Here is a 19,141-nt window from a genome sequence, read left to right on the forward strand (position 1 = left end):
CAGAAAAAAAATTATTTTCCTGATTCCAGAGGGTATATAACATTACCATTTTTCAGTAAAAAATCAGAAAACAGCAAATATGTAACTAAGGATTGCTCATAGCATGACCTTTACTAAAATTTTATGTCTTCCTTTGTTTGGATTACATAAAGTTGTGGCTAAAATCAGTCTAGTACTCTTGAGTATATTTAAGTGCTTGAAAGTCTTTGATCTGTTGTGTGTTGAACTCCTGTTTCCTAGGGATGCTTTCCTTATTAAGACTAGTAACTGGGATTGTGCTGTGTTGCCTCTCTTTCTCTAAAGAGGCCAATAAAATGGAAATACTGTTAGCACATTTTGCTTGGGGAAATAGCTTACCATCAAAGTTCCTTAAAAATCAATGTTGCTGTTTTTCCCTGAACATGTGACTTAAAGCGAAATTAGCCTTATGCTTATCCTACCTGGCTAATAGCATAAAAATCTCTGTAAAAATTCTGCGGTATAAGGGAATATCTAATATTAAAAACAAGGATAGTTATATATTTGGATATTTGCATGCTGCTATCGGAGAAGAAGGAGCTTGATGGCTTGAGACTATTGGCAGCATTCTAGAAAAAATATAGGTTGGTGGATTTGGTAGCCACAATTGGCTATGAAGAGGTGAGCTCTCAGAAGTGCAGAATGGTGATGTAATGCTGTGTAGGATGGTGATGTAATGCCATGTAGCAGTTCACATTTTGAGTTCATACGCTGTTACAGCAGTTGCTGCTTAGGGAAGAAGTGAGAAAAAGCCTGCCCTAGCTGCTAAGCATGCTCAGCTGAAATAGTCTGCCTGTAATACTAATGGATCTGGTGAGGAACTAATTGAGAGGGGATAAAATAGTCTCTGTTCCAAACAAAAGCATCTGTACTAAAGCGATTTCAGGAAAAACTAATATCTCTTAGGGAAGAGTAACTTTCCTGTTAATGGACCTGCTGCGTTTTTTATGCTGTGCCTAACCAGTACCCATCTTCCAATAATCTAATACTGTAATTCAATTATTTTGTGTCAAGATGTTTCCCTTCTAATGAAGGTCTGATGCTTTAAATTGGCGTAAGTGGCTGTTTGTTATGTTTGTGCCATAATATCATCATCTCGTAGAGAAAATCTTTTGTGGTGAGGTAATACCTGTCCTTTCAAAATCCCAAATGAACTCTACAGCAGATTTAGACTTCTTGTTAGGCAAAATTGTCCTTCAGGACTTCACATCATTCCTGGTTCTTCTGTTTTTGAGTGATCAGAATATAAACCAAATTCTTCAGCTGGACAAAACTCCAGAAGTACATAAGTAATAATTTGAATTCCTAATTTGAATGTATCAAGCGTAAGTTGTATTTCCTCCTTTCCTCCTTTTGTTTTTTCGTGTCTTCTGTACCTTTAAAGTGCTGCTTTCAGAATTTTGTCAGAATATTGGCCATCAAAGTTAGTGGCTGTGTTTGTAATAGATTTTATTTTTTTTCTCCCTCTTCCTGGAATATTTGTTAGGTTTTCTTCAAAGAAATTTTCCTGTATATCTTGGAAACTTCTACTAGTTCATTTGATCATAAATGGATGGTTATACAAACGCTGACAAGGATATGTGCAGGTATTAAGGACCGTTTGGTTCTAGTTTTTACATTTTTATGCTAAAGAACAAAACTGTACTTGCCTTTCATTGAATGATCTAGTTTTTGTTCCAAGTTTGACAGTGTCACTTTGTTTATAGATGCCCAGAGCGTAGTGGACATCTACGTGAACTATGATTGTGATTTAAATGCAGCAAATATATTTGAAAGGCTGGTTAATGACCTATCAAAGATTGCTCAAGGAAGGGGTAGCCAAGAACTTGGCATGTCCAATGTTCAGGTAAAAATTCCACCACACTTTATGAAGCTTCATGTTTCTTGGCATGATAGGTTACGACTGAACTCTCCATTCCACTAATGTATTGCTTTTGAAATCTTTTCTAGGAATTAAGTTTGAGAAAAAAAGGATTAGAATGCTTAGTATCAATCTTGAAGTGCATGGTGGAGTGGAGTAAGGATCAATATGTAAATCCCAATTCTCAGACAACACTTGGTAAGGCACGAGATGTGTTTCTTCTGGCTTAATAAAGAGGTGCTGCAGGAGTTTAGTGCTTTTTTCCAGTATTTTGATACTGTTAGTGTCCAGATTGGTAAAATTTCTTGCATTAAAAAAAGAGAAAATAAACTTTTTTTTCTTTGGCAGAAATATTGATAAGTTTGGATTGGTGTCATTTGAACAAGTCGTCAAGTTGTCTTTTCTTAATTGTATGAATTCCTAGAAAGCTACTACACTGAAAATGACTAAATTCTGTTATTTTCTGTATTTCTAATTTTAAAAGGATCACAAAACTTACTTTGAAGCTCCCCTAATTTTATCTAACTTCATATTGATTAAATTACTACTGAGGCAAGCTGGATGGAGAGGTTTTTTTTTTTAAATTTATTAATATATAGCTATAGAACTTTAAATGTTATAAGCAGTGAAATAACTAAATCATTACTTGTTTTAATCTTGTTTCTATCTGACCTGAGATGAAAAGTACTAAGGTTATGCCAGAATTTTCAGATTAAGTGCTTAAAGTCGGTAGGTGAAATAATAACCTTTTTAGAGGTAGTTAGCACAACCTGTCTTTGTGAATTGAGAGCACCAACTCTTGGCATGTCTGATCATAAACACTTTTAGACAGTCTGTTTCAAAAATTCAGAATAGTGTGATTTGCTTCAGGTCAAAAGTAACATCGGACTTGAAAATAAAAGGAAAGATCTGTAATTGGGTTTCTAAGGTGGTGTGTATTTTTTTTTCCAAGTACCTACAAATTATAGTTGTAATTTAAGCCTTAAATTTCAGGTATGTGATGTACTGAAAGAATCCTCCTTGATACGTTGTAGTGATTTTGTTGTTGTTGTTGTTGTTGTTATTTTCCCAACCAAAACAAAAGCAGAATATTTATATAAAAATAAATAGATCATTGAAGATAACCCTAGTAAGTTTTAGAAGCCTTCAGAGAGGATTTGAAGAATAACCTGTGATTTTAATTTCTTTTCACTGTATGTATGTTGTATGTATGTAACCCTTTCCAATTTATAGGCCAAGAAAAACCCGCAGAACAGGACAACAATGAAACCAAACACCCTGAGACAATTAACAGATATGGAAGCTTAAATTCCTTGGATTCTACTGCTTCATCAGGAATTGGCAGTTACAGCACACAGATGTCTGGCACTGACAACCCAGAGCAGTTTGAGGTCCTAAAGCAACAAAAGGAAATAATAGAACAAGGAATTGACTTGTGAGTGCCCTTTTATCACCCATGGGAGGGTGGATTCTTTTGGAGCTATGAAGATTCCTGGGTTCTTCTTCCTTCTCCTCATAGATACTCATCTTGTGTTAGGAAAAAAACTCTGGATGTAACAGCACTTCCTCTGGTGAAAGAGTGCTAAATGGTGTCCCCTTTGGAGCCTGTCAACAGTGTTTTGTGTTAACCTAATTCCTCACAGCTAGAAGATGAGTACTCTGAATGTTTGTTCTTTTTTCTCCAGACCTGCTTGTCTAAAAATAAGATTTTTATATTTGGATAAAAAGAACATTGAACTCGTGATCAGTTGAATACGACCCATTTTAGTGTACACGTTACTGATGAAAGTGCCTGTATGCTTAAGCTGATGCTTCCTTCTGATTAATTAACTTATCATAATTAGAACTGGAGGATAGTATAATTTCTCAGTGCAGTCTGACATGAATCTTTTGTGTGATTTCAGCCTTGTCACCTTACCTCCTCAGTGAGGTCACTTTATGCAAAAATAAGTTTTCTGTAGTATAGTTCTCAGACCCTGAACAAACATGCCTTAGTCCTTTAGGGTTTCAGTTTCTTTCAGTTACCTGGTTCCTTGTCTTGTACATTTCCATTCTTAACAGGCAACTCATGGATTTCTTGATTGTTTCATACAGATTAAAACAAAAAGCAACAGAGGATAATTGTTCCTTTCCAAGCCAAGACTTTGCTATTTCTGTGGAATATTTTTTTTCTTCTCGAGTGCCAGAATAAATGATAGTGTTTAGCTCACTCTGCTGGGAGCTGCTTGGATGCCATGCTGGCAGTTATGTAGCAAAGAGAAAGAGGAGGCTGTTTACCGGGGGGGAGAGGGGGGGAACATAAAATCATCCAGTGATGAAGGGAATAATCATAGAAGGGAGTAGCTCATCCCTATCTAATGCACAGGATAAAGGAAAAATATGTAATACATAGATTTTTTTCAATACCTCATCCAAAATTATTGAATCTTTTTGCTTAAGCTGCTAAGGCTTTGTGCATGGGTAAAAGGGTTAACTCATTCCATCCTGATCTTGATTGTACAGATTCAATAAGAAACCAAAGAGGGGGATTCAGTACCTGCAAGAACAAGGAATGCTTGGCACTACCCCTGAAGATATTGCTCAGTTCTTGCATCAAGAGGAAAGATTAGATTCAGTAAGAAAACTGTTTTCCTGATGGTTGTTTTTGCTCATGCTGATGTTTTATACTAATTGCAAATCACATGATAGTGTTTTAAAGTGTGTAACATTATTGTACAATGAAGAAAAGGAAACTTCTCTCGCTTCTAAAATTTGTAAGCTCAAGGAATTTGAATTGGAGTATGCATTAGAGCTATACCCTGTACTGTATGCATCCTGCAGTTCAGCAAAGTGTAAAGGAAAAGACTGACCTACTTGAGCTGACTTAAAACTTGTACTTGGTTGGTAGTGTAGCTAGAAGCAACTTACTAAAGTGTGTGTACTTTAGTCCAATAAGGGACTGCCAGTAGTAACTGTCCTTCAGAGATGGCTAAAAAATAATGTGGTGCAATAACATGAAAAGCATTTTTTGCTGCCTCCCAAAGGGAAGTTATTTAATCTAGATTAGTTCTTTGATTTTATTTACAGCTATCAGCTGTTGCTGGACTTGGAAGGGTCCTGCAATATTTGGCTGAGGAGGGTGAGAATATGTCATGTTGGTATTGTCATGAAAAACTTAGCTTTCTGAAATGGCAGTCTGCACTGCTGTGCTTAGTAGCCACCCCCATTGTTTTCTAAGGAAAGGCTTGCATATGCCCATGCTTGCGGCTGTGACTGAAGTCACAAATTTCAGTATTAGAACTTAGAATCAGCCCTCAAAACAAATTTTTAACCTCAGTTTACATATACAGGCATCTTTGTCTGAATGCACAGTATTTTTCACTGTACTGTGTTGCGTTGACAGTGATCAAGTTGGATGTATTTGAGTACCAGCTGTTTCTATTTGAGCAACACTTGCATCTATTTGAGATCTATACTCTAGTGGGAATAAAGTTGAGTTTAGTAAGCTTTTCATTCCTGTAGTAAGTTTCCTAACTACAAAAATCATTACAGCAGAGAACAATCAATCATTGGTAATATTAACTTTGTCTTGTGCACATGTGGAATTCATCTAATAGAAAAAAATGGTACATGAGTAAAACCAGAGAAGGATGAAAATAGGCAGATACGAGCATGTAAGAGCATTATGGTGGAATATATGGCCAAAATACTTTGCTTTAGAGAGTAGAGGAGAAGCAGGAATATGTCTTAGTTAACTGCATACAGGCCTCTCTTTTTGTGAGACATATGGGCAGTATGAATCTGTTGTTCTTATTTACTTTTTTTCCCCCCAGTGTAAACGCACTAGTTTGTCTTTTCTATTCTTATTTTAGACTCAGGTTGGGGAGTTCCTGGGAGACAATGATAAATTTAACAAAGAAGTCATGTATGCATATGTAGACCAACACGACTTTTCAGGAAAGGATTTTGTTTCAGCTCTGCGCATGTTTCTAGAGGGATTTCGTCTTCCAGGGGAGGCTCAAAAAATTGATCGCCTAATGGAGAAATTTGCTGCTAGATACTTAGAATGTAACCAAGGGTAAGCCATACATTGTCTTCAGAACTTTGGAAAGCTGAATAATATGAAAAAAATCCTAATATGTTAAATTTGCTGTTCTTTTTCTCCTTTCCCCCTTCAGGCAAACTCTTTTTGCTAGTGCAGATACTGCGTATGTTTTAGCTTACTCAATTATCATGTTGACAACAGATCTTCACAGTCCACAGGTATGTTGCTAGAAAAATATTTGTGTAATCCATAGACATCTAACTTTCAGGCTTTGTGACAATGTAATTGTAAAAGCTTGACGTTCAATTCAACACCAATATGCGTGTAAGAAATACGGTAGCTTAAGTTTGTGCATCTTTTAAGTAACAGTATTGTGTTCCGTGGGTGTTGAGATTTTTAAGTTTTTTTGGTTAGACCTTTCTGTAAGGTATCATTTCCCTACTCTGTGTTGAATAGGAATTGTGTGGATTTGCTTTCATGTTATGGCACTCACAGTAGTGATCTAACCTACAGTCAAAGCCAGAACTTGTGTAATTACTTACCCATTGATTTTAACACAAATCTGCTCCTGATTTCAGTCTGTTTGAAAAAATAATGCAGCTTTATTTTGATAAATACAGCTCACTTCTGCAGTGCATGATATTCAAAGTTGCGGTGATTAGCCATCATCATTTATTTAAACAAAATCTGGAAAGAGTATTGAACTCTTAAGAGATTATGGGATTATGTTTAAAATAGATAGCTTGGTCTGTATGACAAGATAAAACACTTTTTTTTTTTTTTGTAATGTATGTTTAATTGATCTGCAGATCCTACTGAATGTTTGAGTGTTGTAATGTCCACATGGCCTTGCATTATTTTGTAGATTTGACAGTGTAGTCCTGCACATGTTGGATACTTTAAAATGTCTTCTGAATCAGCAGGTTTGTCCCTAATGGTAGCTTTTCATCTGTTTGGCTGCTATATAGGCAGTATTGTAACTGCTATGAACTTGCCTCATTTGTTGATATTAATAGCTTCTTTCTGGGTTTCAGGTTAAGAATAAAATGACAAAAGAACAGTATATTAAAATGAATAGAGGTATCAATGACAGTAAAGATCTCCCTGAAGAATATTTGTCTGCTATCTATAATGAAATAGCTGGAAAAAAGATTTCAATGAAAGAAACAAAAGAATTAACAATACCCACAAAATCCAGTAAACAAAGTAAGTAGTTGCAAAGCTAGCTTTCTTCAAAGTGTTGGCTCTTCAGTTTCATGAAGCTATCTCCTTTTTAAAATGAGAGATGAATGAAGCAAGCACCACTTACTTAACTCAAAATGAGTCCTAACTTCTAATTTCATATCCTTTTCCTTTTAACATAAATGCACGATGCTACCTTCAAATCTGTGTTAAATGCAACTGCTTATTTTCGCTTCCCTTTGCATCTGAATTCCTGGTATTCAGTGCATTGACCGTGGAGAAAACAGGTTTTGCTGTTGAACAGTGATGTAGGGAAATGCATCTGAGGGCTTTATGAAGTAACAATGTTGCTGATAAGCATAGCGTAGAACAAACACAGTGATTGTGCCTTTATTTCTAAGGTTTTCCTGCAATAACCAGTCTGTCATCTTCAAAAATTTTGCATTATTTGGTTTGTAGGGCCCCAATTTATGCACTTTTAATATTAATTATCTTTTTCTCTCTCAAATACCATAAAAACATTTTAGTGTTTTGCACAGCGTGAAGATTCAGATGTTACTCATTCTAGCTTTTCTACAGAGAACGTTGAGAGACTTGACTTTTTCCCAACATAGTCAAATTTGTATACTTTTAAGTCCTTGGTTAGCCTTATGAACAGATTGCTTACAGGAAATTTGCATCTGGAAAAAAGAATCCCTCTTATTTTCAATATTTGTTCAATTAACATAATGCTTTTATTGTAATTTTAAAGAAGCTGATTACATTCTACTTGGGTTTCACTTTCTTGATGAGATGGAGGTTCCATTACTGAAATGAAAAGGTGATTAAGGTAGTTCTCCCTCAGAAAAAGGATGTTCACTTATTTTTATTGTTATTTTCTGTGCTGATGGATTGCTGTGAAACTCTGTTCACTTTGAATTTGGCTTAGTGGATGTGATCTTTATGCTGTCAGTTGAGGTGATGGAGAAGAAATTTGTTGTCCAAATCTTAAAATTCTGTAAATGTTTAAAATTAGGTTACATTTCATACATAAGTTTGCCTTAAGTTAAATTTTATCTGTATTGTAAAAGAAATATCTTGCTGGTGTGGTAATTTCAGAAAGTAAAGGTAATACAAAAAATGCATCTGAGTATGGGACTTCAGGAATATAATAATCTTAAATTTTTCATTAAGACGCCACTGCTAAAGATGCACAAATGAGAGGAAAAAATGTGTTTACAGGTGTTGCTAGTGAAAAGCAGAGAAGACTCCTATATAATTTGGAAATGGAACAAATGGCTAAAACAGCTAAAGCTCTTATGGAGGCAGTGAGCCATGTTCAGGCACCTTTTACTAGTGCAACGCACCTGGAGCATGTGAGACCCATGTTTAAGGTGAGATATATGTTTAGATATTTACCTAGAATATCACATAGTTTCTTAATACAAAATACTGACTGACAGGATTTGTTGAAAATACTAAAGATTTGTGTCTGCTGTTTTGATAATTTTGTAAGTTATTTAACTTGCTACAGGAAAGAAGGGATTTTGAGCCTTCTACTCCAGTGGCATTTACCCTGGGATTTAAGAAGTTTCTATGCTGATAGAAGCAGCATCTTGATATAATGGCGGAGTTAGGAGGAATATGTTGAGGGGACAAAAGTATAAAGAGTAGTTAAAAACTTGAAGCGATAAGATTTTTATTTTGGGTATAGAGGTGTAGTGAAAACAACAGATTTATAAAAGTGAGAAATTACTTATCCCAGTTCATTGTTTGAGTCCCTCCTACTGCTTCTAAGGGAGATTACTTCATTGCATTTTGGGGGAGCAATTATTAGAACAAACTTCTGTCTAATGTTGTGTGTTGCAAATTAATATTTCAGAAAGGCTAGGACTGTCATCTAGTTTTGGGGGAGGTAGCTGGACCATTATTAATGGCTTGGACCATTATTAATGGCTTAAACCGTTATTCTAAACACCTGTCTTTGCTATTGTGTAGCTATCTGCATCCCAAATGCCCTTTCCATACCAGTGATTCAGATTCGTAGATATAGAGTATGTTCAATAGTGTATTATGCCTCAGTATGCTATTGGATATGGTCTTTGGCATACCTAACTCATTACAGTTAACTGCCACTGAGATAAATTATTGTGCCCTTACCATGCACTCTCATTTGCTGCCCTTGTGCAAATAGTGGTCCTTATATGACCCCTTTGTGAACTGCTCCAGGGAGGTAGAAGTCTCAGACCACTACCATTACAATAAACAAATGGTTCCCTGGAGTGATGTGCTGTGAGGTCAGGTTGAGCTCCAGGCCAAGGCTCCAGAATCATAGAATCATCTAGGTTGGAAAAGACCTTTGAGATTATCGAGTCCAACCGTTAACGTAGCACTGCCAAGTCCACCACTAAACCATGTCCGGAAGCACCATGTCTACACGTCTTTTAAATGCCTCCAGGGATGGGGACTCAACCACTTCCCTCGGCAGCCTGTTCCAATGCTTGACAACCCTTTCGGTGAAGAAATTTTTCCTTATATCCGATCTAAACCTCCCCTGGTGCAACTTCAGGCCATTTCCTTTTGTCCTATCACTTGTTACTTGGGAGAAGAGACCAACACCCACCTCGCTACAACCTCCTTTCAGGTAGTTGTAGAGAGCGATAAGGTCTCCCCTGAGCCTCCTTTTCTCCAGGCTGAACAACCCCAGTTCCCTCAGCTGCTCCTCATAAGACTTGTTCTCCAGACCCTTCACCAGCTTTGTTGCCCTTCTCTGGACACGCTCCAGCACCTCAATGTCTTTCTTGTAGTGAGAGGCCCAAAACTGAACATAGTATTTGAGGTGCGGCCTCACCAGTGCTGAGTACAGGGGGATGATCACTTCCCTAGTCCTGCTGGCCACACTGTTTCTGATACAAGCCAGGATGCTATGGGCCTTCTTGGCCACCTGGGCACACTGAGGATCTAGCTGTAAGATTGGTGTCCACGAGGCAAACTTCTGAGTTCTTTATCGCCATATTAATAAAAATAGGATAGTACTCTGTTTGTACAGATTAATGCTAAATGAAGCCCTTGTTTAAAATCTACGTGCAGGGTGTCACTTAGCAGAGGTGTACTGTACATAATTTCTCTCTGTTGACTTCTTTAAGGCTGAAATGAAATAACTTGCATGCAGGCATCTGTAAAGTTCATAGACTATTTTTCCTTAAGGTACCAGCCCTATTACTCTGTAACATTCTTAGCCTTTAGTATCTGAAAAGTACCTTTGCAAAATCCATTTTCAAAGGAGCAAAATATGTAGCATCAGGGTAAATTAACACCCTAAGCGTTTTTTTGAAGGTGATAAGAATTAGAAGTCGTCTTACTTGAGGATGGTCATAAACTAATTAAAGTACTGAGGACCATGTAGTATGTTGAAGAGAGAGCTGTCTTCTTGAAAAAGTGAGAACTGTGGAAGTTAAATATTTAATTTCACATTTTTTATTTAGACTTTTTAATTTTTATTTCAGCAAAACTTTATAAATTTCTGGGTATCTTTCACCCATTTATGCCAGTATAAAGTTTATCGTTGTAACTATATTTACAGATATATTTGCTAAATGATTAAAACAGAACAAAAATTCACTTTATGCACCCATCTAAGCAGCCAAAAATTGATTGTCTATTTTAGAGGCTTAATTTTCACCAGTAATGACAAAACAGTCCATTATAAATAGCAGCGTAAATCTAGTTATAAAGCATACTATACAGATCTCTAGAAAGTTCTTAAGAAAGTATTTCAGTTTTGCGATTTTTAAGGTCGTTTTGGTTTCAATAGGAATGAAAAATTAGAAAAGGGGAGGGGGAAGAAACGTACACTTCTGGATCATAGAATCATAGAATAGTTTGGTTTGGAAGGGACCTTTAAAGATCATGCAATAGGGAATTAAGTCCTGGATCTAGGAATTCATCTGATGCCTTTAATACTGTCCCAGAGTTATGGTTTGGTGCGTGCAAGTGTTAAGTGCTTTTCTGAGGTAGTGCTTTTGGAATTGCTGGCTTAAATGAAACCAAAGCTCTGTGGTGCCTCATTTTATTATGAAATTAAGTGTGAAATCTGTTGCTCCCTGCTGTGCCTGTTGACTCTGTATTTTATCTGGGGTGACTTCAGGTAAAATGATTTCTAAAATCATTCTGGGTACCAAGGGGTTTCGCTTCCATAACCACGTGTAGTTGCGGCAGGATCCTCTGCATCTTCTGATTGTTTTTTCTGCCTGTGGGAGAGGGAGCCTTGACCACAAAGACAGGACCACGTGGATTCTCCTGCAATAACTTAGTTGAGTGTATTACACTCAGTCCCACCTAAGGCAAGAGGAAGGGGAAACATCAACAGTGGCTTAGATACAAAAAGATGGAGGGCCAAGGGCAACAAAATTAAGAGCAGAGGGATCAAGGAAAGAGTCGTGTCCTGTCTCTTACTGTTGTTGTCTTACCGTAATTTTAGTGGAATTAATAAAGTTTGCTGCCCTATTTTACTGTACCTTTTTTTTTTTCTCCTTCTGATGTTACCAGGACAAACTTGTCTTATTTAAGCACATACTTTTCATCATAAAGGAATCTATTACACACTGGGTTGGTACTTGCAATAACTATTGATTCTGTTTCTCACTGTGCAAAGATAAAGGTTATCCCAGGAATACCGAAACTCCAATAGACATCTAACTGATACAGCTTTGGGGTTTGTTTTTTTCTAGCTGTCTGAAGACGGTTGTGTGTGTTGGTTGCTGAGGGAGAGGGAGAGTGCTTCTGAGGGGACGGTCAATCTGCATTACTTCTATCCTATTCTATGTCTCATGTCTATTCTATTCCATTTCCTTTTTTGGCAAAAGGCAACTTCAAGGTTAATGACGTGAGTTAAGGACGGAATTTACACTTCAGCAAGATGTTGAAACTATTACATTCCCTTCAAGTACTAACAGTTGCCAATGTAACTTTCATTTTGCATACATTCCAGTTGGCATGGACACCTTTTCTAGCTGCATTCAGTGTGGGTCTACAGGACTGTGATGACACAGAAGTTGCCTCTCTTTGTTTGGAGGGTATACGATGTGCAATCAGGATTGCTTGCATTTTCAACATTCAGGTAAAAAATTTAAGATTGAGACAATACTTTGATTTATGTACCAGCAGAATGTTAGTGGGGTTCTAAGAGTCCTTGTTGCTGAAGCTATGCGCTGCAATACCTAGAGGCTGCCTGCTTCTGCAATTACTACTTCATCTGATATTTGACTGGAAGTGTTTTAAATAAAGTGACCTTTATTTTTCCTGGTGTCTTGTGGTAAGTGCTGCCATGCCTATGTACTGAATTTTTGTTTCCCCCTAAGTTGACTACTTCTATGTCAAAGTACTTTCTTTCTAGCTTTGTTACAAAGCTGTTCAGCTTTGTTGTGATGTTTCATAAAATGAGTCTTTCTGTCCTCTTTCGTAAGTAAAATAGAATCTGTGAACTGTGTTTGAAATATTGTTCTCAACTTCAGAGAGATTATACTAATCTGAGATTTCTATAATTGGATACCATTTTAACAGTTATGGCACTGGAAATGTCATTCCTGATGTAATGCATGAATGTGTCTTGCATTAAGCACAATGCCAAGAATTCAGACTCTCTGGCTCCAGGGGGTAATTCTGATTAAACTTGGGTGCTTTTTTTTGCCCTTTTTTTTCTCCCCATTTTAAAATCATCAGTAGTGAACATACTATTATGTTACTGTAGACTGTTAGTTAATAAATGGAGTACTGGTCTGCCATAAGTCCATTGTAAGGATAGCTAAAGAGAGAGGCAAGCAACATTCATGTTTGACATTGCATTATTTCATGTGTACATTGCAAACATTTAAAAAAAAAAAAAAAAAAACCACTCAAAAAACCCAATAACCTTGTAAGACTAACTTTAAGTAAAAACTGTTGAACTATGTTATGATAGTGAATGCTTTGCTTCCCTCTCCCCTTGCACTTGTATTTAGCAAATTAGATAATTTTTTATCACTAATGTGGAAAGGCACATTGGGACCTCTGATACAGCTGCTTAAAAAAGTCTGTTTGAGATCATGTAAGGTTTCCTTCCTCTGTCTTTCCACTTCATCCCCCTGCTCCCCCAAACCTTAAACTGAACAGACTTAAAAGTTTGATTAACAGAGCTTTCCCTGGAGCCTGCAGCTGTTCAATGAAATTCACATTCCTGTTATTTTTGTTTCTAAGCTGCAAAAGTGGAACTGGTACAAATATCAGTTTCAGCAGCTGCAGGGGTTAGCTCCCAGTCCTGCAGTGGTCTGCCTTGAGTGGGGAGGGCAAGGACATGTTTACTTTAAGATCCCCATGCTCCAAGAATGTACCAGAATCAGTCACGCCCTTCCATTGGCTTAGGACAAACTTGATTGAACTGGAGGTGTTTCAAAAACAACACTTCTCATTTGCTGAAATTTAAAAACTTGGTTTTGTATTTTCAATGTAAGTGATAGTCCTTCTTGGTTTCCTATGGGAATTCTGTTTTTTTGATATCACTAAAAACAATACTGGTTTGTTGATGATTTCAGTACATTACAGGATGATTCCATTGCACGAGGTCCTGATTAGATGGCAGTGTTGTCTGACTTCAGATGCCAGATAGCTCTGGTGGTTTGAAGGAGACTGGCAAATCTGTACTTGAGCTGACTTAGGGATCTTTTCTGTTGGAAGCAGGTTTTTCCTCTTGTGCTTAACTGGTGCTGGCAACTTTTCTATTTCATTGAATAAACATACAGAAGTTAAGACTGGTGTCTAAGAATAGTTAACATTAGTTTACACACCTTGAGAGATAATGGAGGGAGCTGGAGGCTTTTAGTTTTAAGAAAATTCACAAAGTACACAATATAGTTTAAGCTATGCATGTTCACCTCTAAAACCTCAGTTAAAGATTCTGTTTTTAATTATTTATGCTTTTAATTTTAGACTGTCATACAGTCTGGCTTTTGTCTTTAAGCATCTGGGACAAGATGCACATCAAAAGAACGTACTTAATTTGCCTGTATCATCTGGTTTTACTTTCTGGTTGATGGACACATTGTTTAGTTGTTTTTCTCCTACTTCGATGGCTTGGAAAAAGGGGCAGATGGGGTATATCTGTATGGAACAGAGAGGGAAGGTAGGACTGAAAACATTTTCCTTTTACAGAAGATACACAGTTTGTAGACTCTAAATCTTCTTTGCTTAATACTTTTTCCATGAAACTTCCATTTTTCTGTGCTTATACATCATTTGGTGTGCCTTTGCCAGCGTACCCTCTAGTAGTAGTTGGGATTGAACATGGCAGCCATGCTATGTGGCTCTGTGAGAATCCGTCCCTTCTATCATTGCCCACTGTTGTGGCGTTCGTGTTTTCTCTATGAAACAGACATTCTTCCTGGGATTTTTTTTTTTAATATTTTATATTTTGTTTATTATGTGCTCAATGATTTTAATTTCAAAATAGTCTTAAACATCCAAACAGTTAAATATATTTCATAGTTGTCATTTGTTTCTCTGATGTACAACCATTTCACTTTATGGCCTTCGGATCATACATGACAGGAAAGTAAAATGCACTTGTGACCTCAACTGTAATTCCTTTTTTACCATTGTAATCGGTTTATATGAGATCTGAGGAGTTTCCTTTGGTGTTTATAGATACCCTGTGCTTAGAAATCAGGTACCTACATGTGGAACATTCTTTTTTGCGAGATTGATTTCCTCTGCCTAGATTATAGGTCACTTGCTGTTTACCCACCCATGACAGTCTCGCCTCACAAGCTTCTGAGGTGCTCCAAACAGCGTAGATTAAATCAAATATATTTTGAGCAGTTTTGTGGAACTGGCAAAACATACCTTTTAGATACATTATTTAGATTCTGTTGCCAAAAAAATCCTACAACTTGAGAGAATCTGCTAAGGCAGTATTTTCAGAGTAGGTCCAGGTGTAGTACAAGAATATTAAAAGCTTAGCTAAGAAGCCACCCTTCTTCTGAAACAGCATCCTGTTTCCCAGAAAAGCCCCCCAAAAATGCAAAAAGACCAAACCCAGAAACCTTACAACAACCTATGTGTTCTATGCTGTCAGACATTACACTTCATGTTCCTGAATAGAGGGAGCCTGATTTTGTCCCACAGCTTACTACGGAAGAACATGAGGTATTTTCACTATGTAGAATGCTTTGGAAATTCAGTTCTATGAAGAGTAAGGTAAATGATATAGTTGCTGAAATCACACAGATTGTACAAAGAACGAGAAACTGAGAAAATATGTATAACTTTTTCTTTTTCCTCCCATTTGTAGCTTGAAAGAGATGCCTATGTCCAAGCGTTAGCAAGATTTACGTTACTTACAGTGAGTTCTGGTATTACTGAAATGAAGCAGAAGAACATTGACACAATTAAAACTCTCATCACGGTGGCTCATACAGATGGAAACTATTTAGGAAATTCCTGGCATGAGGTACAAGAGTCATTTGTACTTAAACTGTTAAGAAAGCATGTGTACTGATTTTGAACACAGTAGTGTACTTGTTTGTGCATAAATACAGTGGTTTTTAGATAAGTGCCAAGTATATACTTTTGTACATACATTATGTAGAATTGCACATTATGCAGCCAATTAAAGTAGCAACACATGTCCAAGTGAGAAATAAAAGTGTGAGACTAATCCAACAGTATTTCAATTAATATTCATTTTAGAAGAACAGAAATACTTGTCTGACCTTGAGTGTTTAGAATTTTTTTTCTTCTAAAGATCTGCCTAAAGATTTTTATTTATTTATTTTTTACTATTTCAAACTGCTTATTGTTGATAAACAACTTCTTTACTCTCTGGAATAGATTCTGAAATGCATCAGTCAACTTGAACTGGCACAGTTAATAGGAACTGGAGTAAAACCTCGCTACATCTCAGGGACAGTGCGTGGCAGGGAAGGTTCTTTTACTGGAACAAAAGATCAGGCACCCGATGAATTTGTGGGGCTGGGACTGGGTAAGTAATGAAGATATGAAGTATTTAATTTAACTGGCTTTGTTCAGATAGATATTAAAGTTTGTCCTTTGTTTCCATTATTGACTGTGAGGTTCGGAGACGAGATCATGAAGTAGTCCTTATAAAACTGTCTTAGGCTTAATTTCCAAATATTTCTGGAATATTTGTTTTGCTCTGTTAAGTATTATTGCTAGGATAGAAGAGTGGGAAATGTAAGAAAATGATACATTATTCATTTCTATTAAAATATAGCTGACCAAGTAAGAATGGATTGCTGATGGTATGACCAGATTTAATAATATTGCAACATTAGTGCACCCAAGTATTTTACCAAACAGGCAAGTTAGTATGTGTAGATTAAGTATCCTGTTCTGAAACTTTGTGAGAAATACACAGTATTCAAACCAAGTGGAAGATTAGTTGAGCTTAAATTCTGAAATTCTGTTTCCTCCTCTTTTGGTTTCTTTGGTACTAAGTGCGTGCCTTTTTTAGGTTGACCTGAGAGCCAAAATTTACTCCATAAATGAGATGTTGTTTCCTATCCTCCTAGAAAGGTATACCGGTCTTACCTTAAATTATCTTAAAAAGGTTGATTTTTTTTTTTTTTTTTTTTTTTTTTATAGGAACACAGTTAAAGACATACAGGTGTAGAGTATTAGGAAACTATGGAAGCATCAAGGAAGTATATATAATTCCATTTGACTGTTAGAAAGTTTCAGTGTTAGTATGATGCTCAGTACCTCCTGCCTGTTGAACAGCTTCACCCACAGCCAAGCAAAAGCTTTGTGTTCCCTCAATCTTTCATGTAACTTTTTTTTTTTTTTTTTTTTTTGAGGAGTAATGATTATTTTACTTGTTTCCCTGATCTTAGCCCTCAGCTAGTCCTAACTGTCTGGCTTTGTGTTCTTCCCAGACGGTTTTTCTTACTCTGCAGTCAGTCCTTTTCTTTCCATTGTGCTCTCCTTTGGCCTGCCTCTATGTACTCCCCTCACCTTGCCAAGAGTTGCTGAAGGGAAACCTTATGCCTGGAAACTAATGCGTCTACCAACATCTCATATACTGAGCTTCTTCCTGCCCTTTTAATATGTATCCTCCAGTTTAGTGTTCCCCGATGACCTATCCAACTTCGCTATTTCCAAATGCTGGCAGTTTCTCTGTGCTGAAGTGACTGGCCTTTAAAAATTTTAAGTCATAATAGCTCGAGAATGTAAACTGTAGTCGGGTGTCTCTAAATCATACTTGCTAGTCATTGGTGTAGATCCAACTCATAAAGACTTTTTTCCCCTCTGTCAACTACATTTCTAAGGAAAATAGTCTATGCCCAAATGTATAAAATGTTTCTCTCTGATTTGAATTTCTGGAATGCTTGTTACAGTGCGCATATGGCAACTTAACCATTTTCTCCACTCCTCCCCCCCCCCCCCCCAATAATACTACTTCAATCTTATAGGACAATGCCTAACTCAAAGGAACTTGGTTTTCATGCACTTAGGGGCTGTAAGAACATAGTCATTTTCTCAACTATTTTCGTTTTTTCACTGTTCTCCACAAATCCTGTGTTGCAGATACTTTAATCTTCTTTCTATGATCACTCTGAAGTATCCTCTGGAACTGTGGCTTTCGAGCAACCTTCCTATAAACCTAAATTCCTGTGAAGAACCCATAGTGCATATGTCCATATATACAGACATATATTTTAGAGGAAAATAGTTGTTTAATTAGAATAAGTGAAGTTGCAGTGTGGTGACACAGAAGCTTCATCTTTCAAACGTGCTTGCAAAATCAGACGTGCATAAGCAGCAGCATTCACTCTTCTTGCTGAAGTTAGAAGTGCGTGTTTTTTAAAAAAACAAAACCAACCCCAAAAACCCTTTTGTTAATTTACTGCCTGAACGAGGATTCAGGTGTGCACTCTTCAGGCATCTACATTTGAATGTCTTCATCACTCTTGCATTATCTTCCTGCTGTGGCCCTTTTTAGTTTTACTTGAAAATTCAAGGCATCACAAGCACGTGGGTTGTAAAAGTAAATGAATAAGCATCTATTCCTTTATGTCTTTGGTAGGAATGTTGTCTTACTTGGAGTTGTAACTGTGAAGTTCAGCTTTCTTCTACTCTAGTTTATATTCATACAGTTGGAAGACAAAACCTGCTGCTGTGAGTAGGTTGTAGCCAAAGTGTACTTCTTAGGTAACCAGAAATCCTCTTTGGACAATGGGAATCTGAGGAATCAGTTTTTCATAGTCACCTACATAATTCTGCTTAATGTTCCATTGTAAAAGATCTCATAACTGTTGGATTATAAATCTGATGTCTGTTTAGGTTTTCCAGCATTGATTGTAAATCCTACGATAATAAGGAATTCTCAAGCAAACTGGCAGAGTTGGTTGGGGTTACCTGACTTCTTGGAAATAGCCCTTCAATTCAGTTCACACAGCTGCTCATTTGATACATTTCTTTGCTGATGCATTACCAAGATTCAAGCTAATTGATACTGGCAGCTTGTGTACTTACAAGAGAAGTCTTGATCAAACCCAACAGTATTATAAGTTGCTGAAATACTAGTATAAGGTTACATATGTATGCATGTATGTACAGAAAGGTTACTCCATAAATGCCCTAGAAAAATACTTCAGATGGGTCGGTTTACCTAGCTTTGACAGCCAGTCATTTCCAGCCACCTCCAAGTGTGGAGCACAGCAAGACTCGGAGGCAGATTTTTGGGAGGCAGTCTGAAACATGAGAACTTTTCGTCTCTGCAAAGCTCTGAGAACAGAACTGCTGGCCTTCTTTCAGTCTTCTGTTCTCCCCTATCTTTCTGATAGGCTGCCTGGGGAAAAAAACAAACCTAAATACAGGGTAGGTGGAATTACCCAGAATGGTTGTAAGATTCCTGCTCTTTTTTTGATGTGGGGGGTGGAGGGGGACTTAGAGATTGCCAGAAATTTCAGAAATTTGCTCACTGTGAAGTTAGCATTTTCTTAACATGAGCTTTCCTAGATGTGGGTTACAGTTCTAGCCTCCAAAATAAATATTGCTATTTTTATTTACAGATTTTTCTTGCT

The 19,141-nt window shown here is 37.0% G+C and overlaps 1 protein-coding gene across 1 annotated transcript in view; it reads left to right on the top strand.

The window, feature by feature from the left end:
- Positions 1-19,141, top strand: part of ARFGEF1 (ARF guanine nucleotide exchange factor 1) — a 100,940-nt gene that overhangs the window by 60,160 nt on the left and 21,639 nt on the right. The window contains exons 11-22 of the mRNA XM_076329594.1: positions 1,505-1,604; positions 1,725-1,864; positions 1,969-2,077; positions 3,113-3,314; positions 4,382-4,493; positions 5,731-5,936; positions 6,037-6,121; positions 6,938-7,109; positions 8,307-8,458; positions 12,055-12,183; positions 15,388-15,546; positions 15,927-16,077. Of these exons, the coding sequence (XP_076185709.1) occupies positions 1,505-1,604; positions 1,725-1,864; positions 1,969-2,077; positions 3,113-3,314; positions 4,382-4,493; positions 5,731-5,936; positions 6,037-6,121; positions 6,938-7,109; positions 8,307-8,458; positions 12,055-12,183; positions 15,388-15,546; positions 15,927-16,077 (1,717 nt within the window). The remainder of the gene's footprint in view (positions 1-1,504; positions 1,605-1,724; positions 1,865-1,968; positions 2,078-3,112; positions 3,315-4,381; positions 4,494-5,730; positions 5,937-6,036; positions 6,122-6,937; positions 7,110-8,306; positions 8,459-12,054; positions 12,184-15,387; positions 15,547-15,926; positions 16,078-19,141) is intronic.

This window comes from Aptenodytes patagonicus, chromosome 2, assembly GCF_965638725.1.
Source record: "Aptenodytes patagonicus chromosome 2, bAptPat1.pri.cur, whole genome shotgun sequence".
NCBI lineage: Eukaryota > Metazoa > Chordata > Aves > Sphenisciformes > Spheniscidae > Aptenodytes > Aptenodytes patagonicus.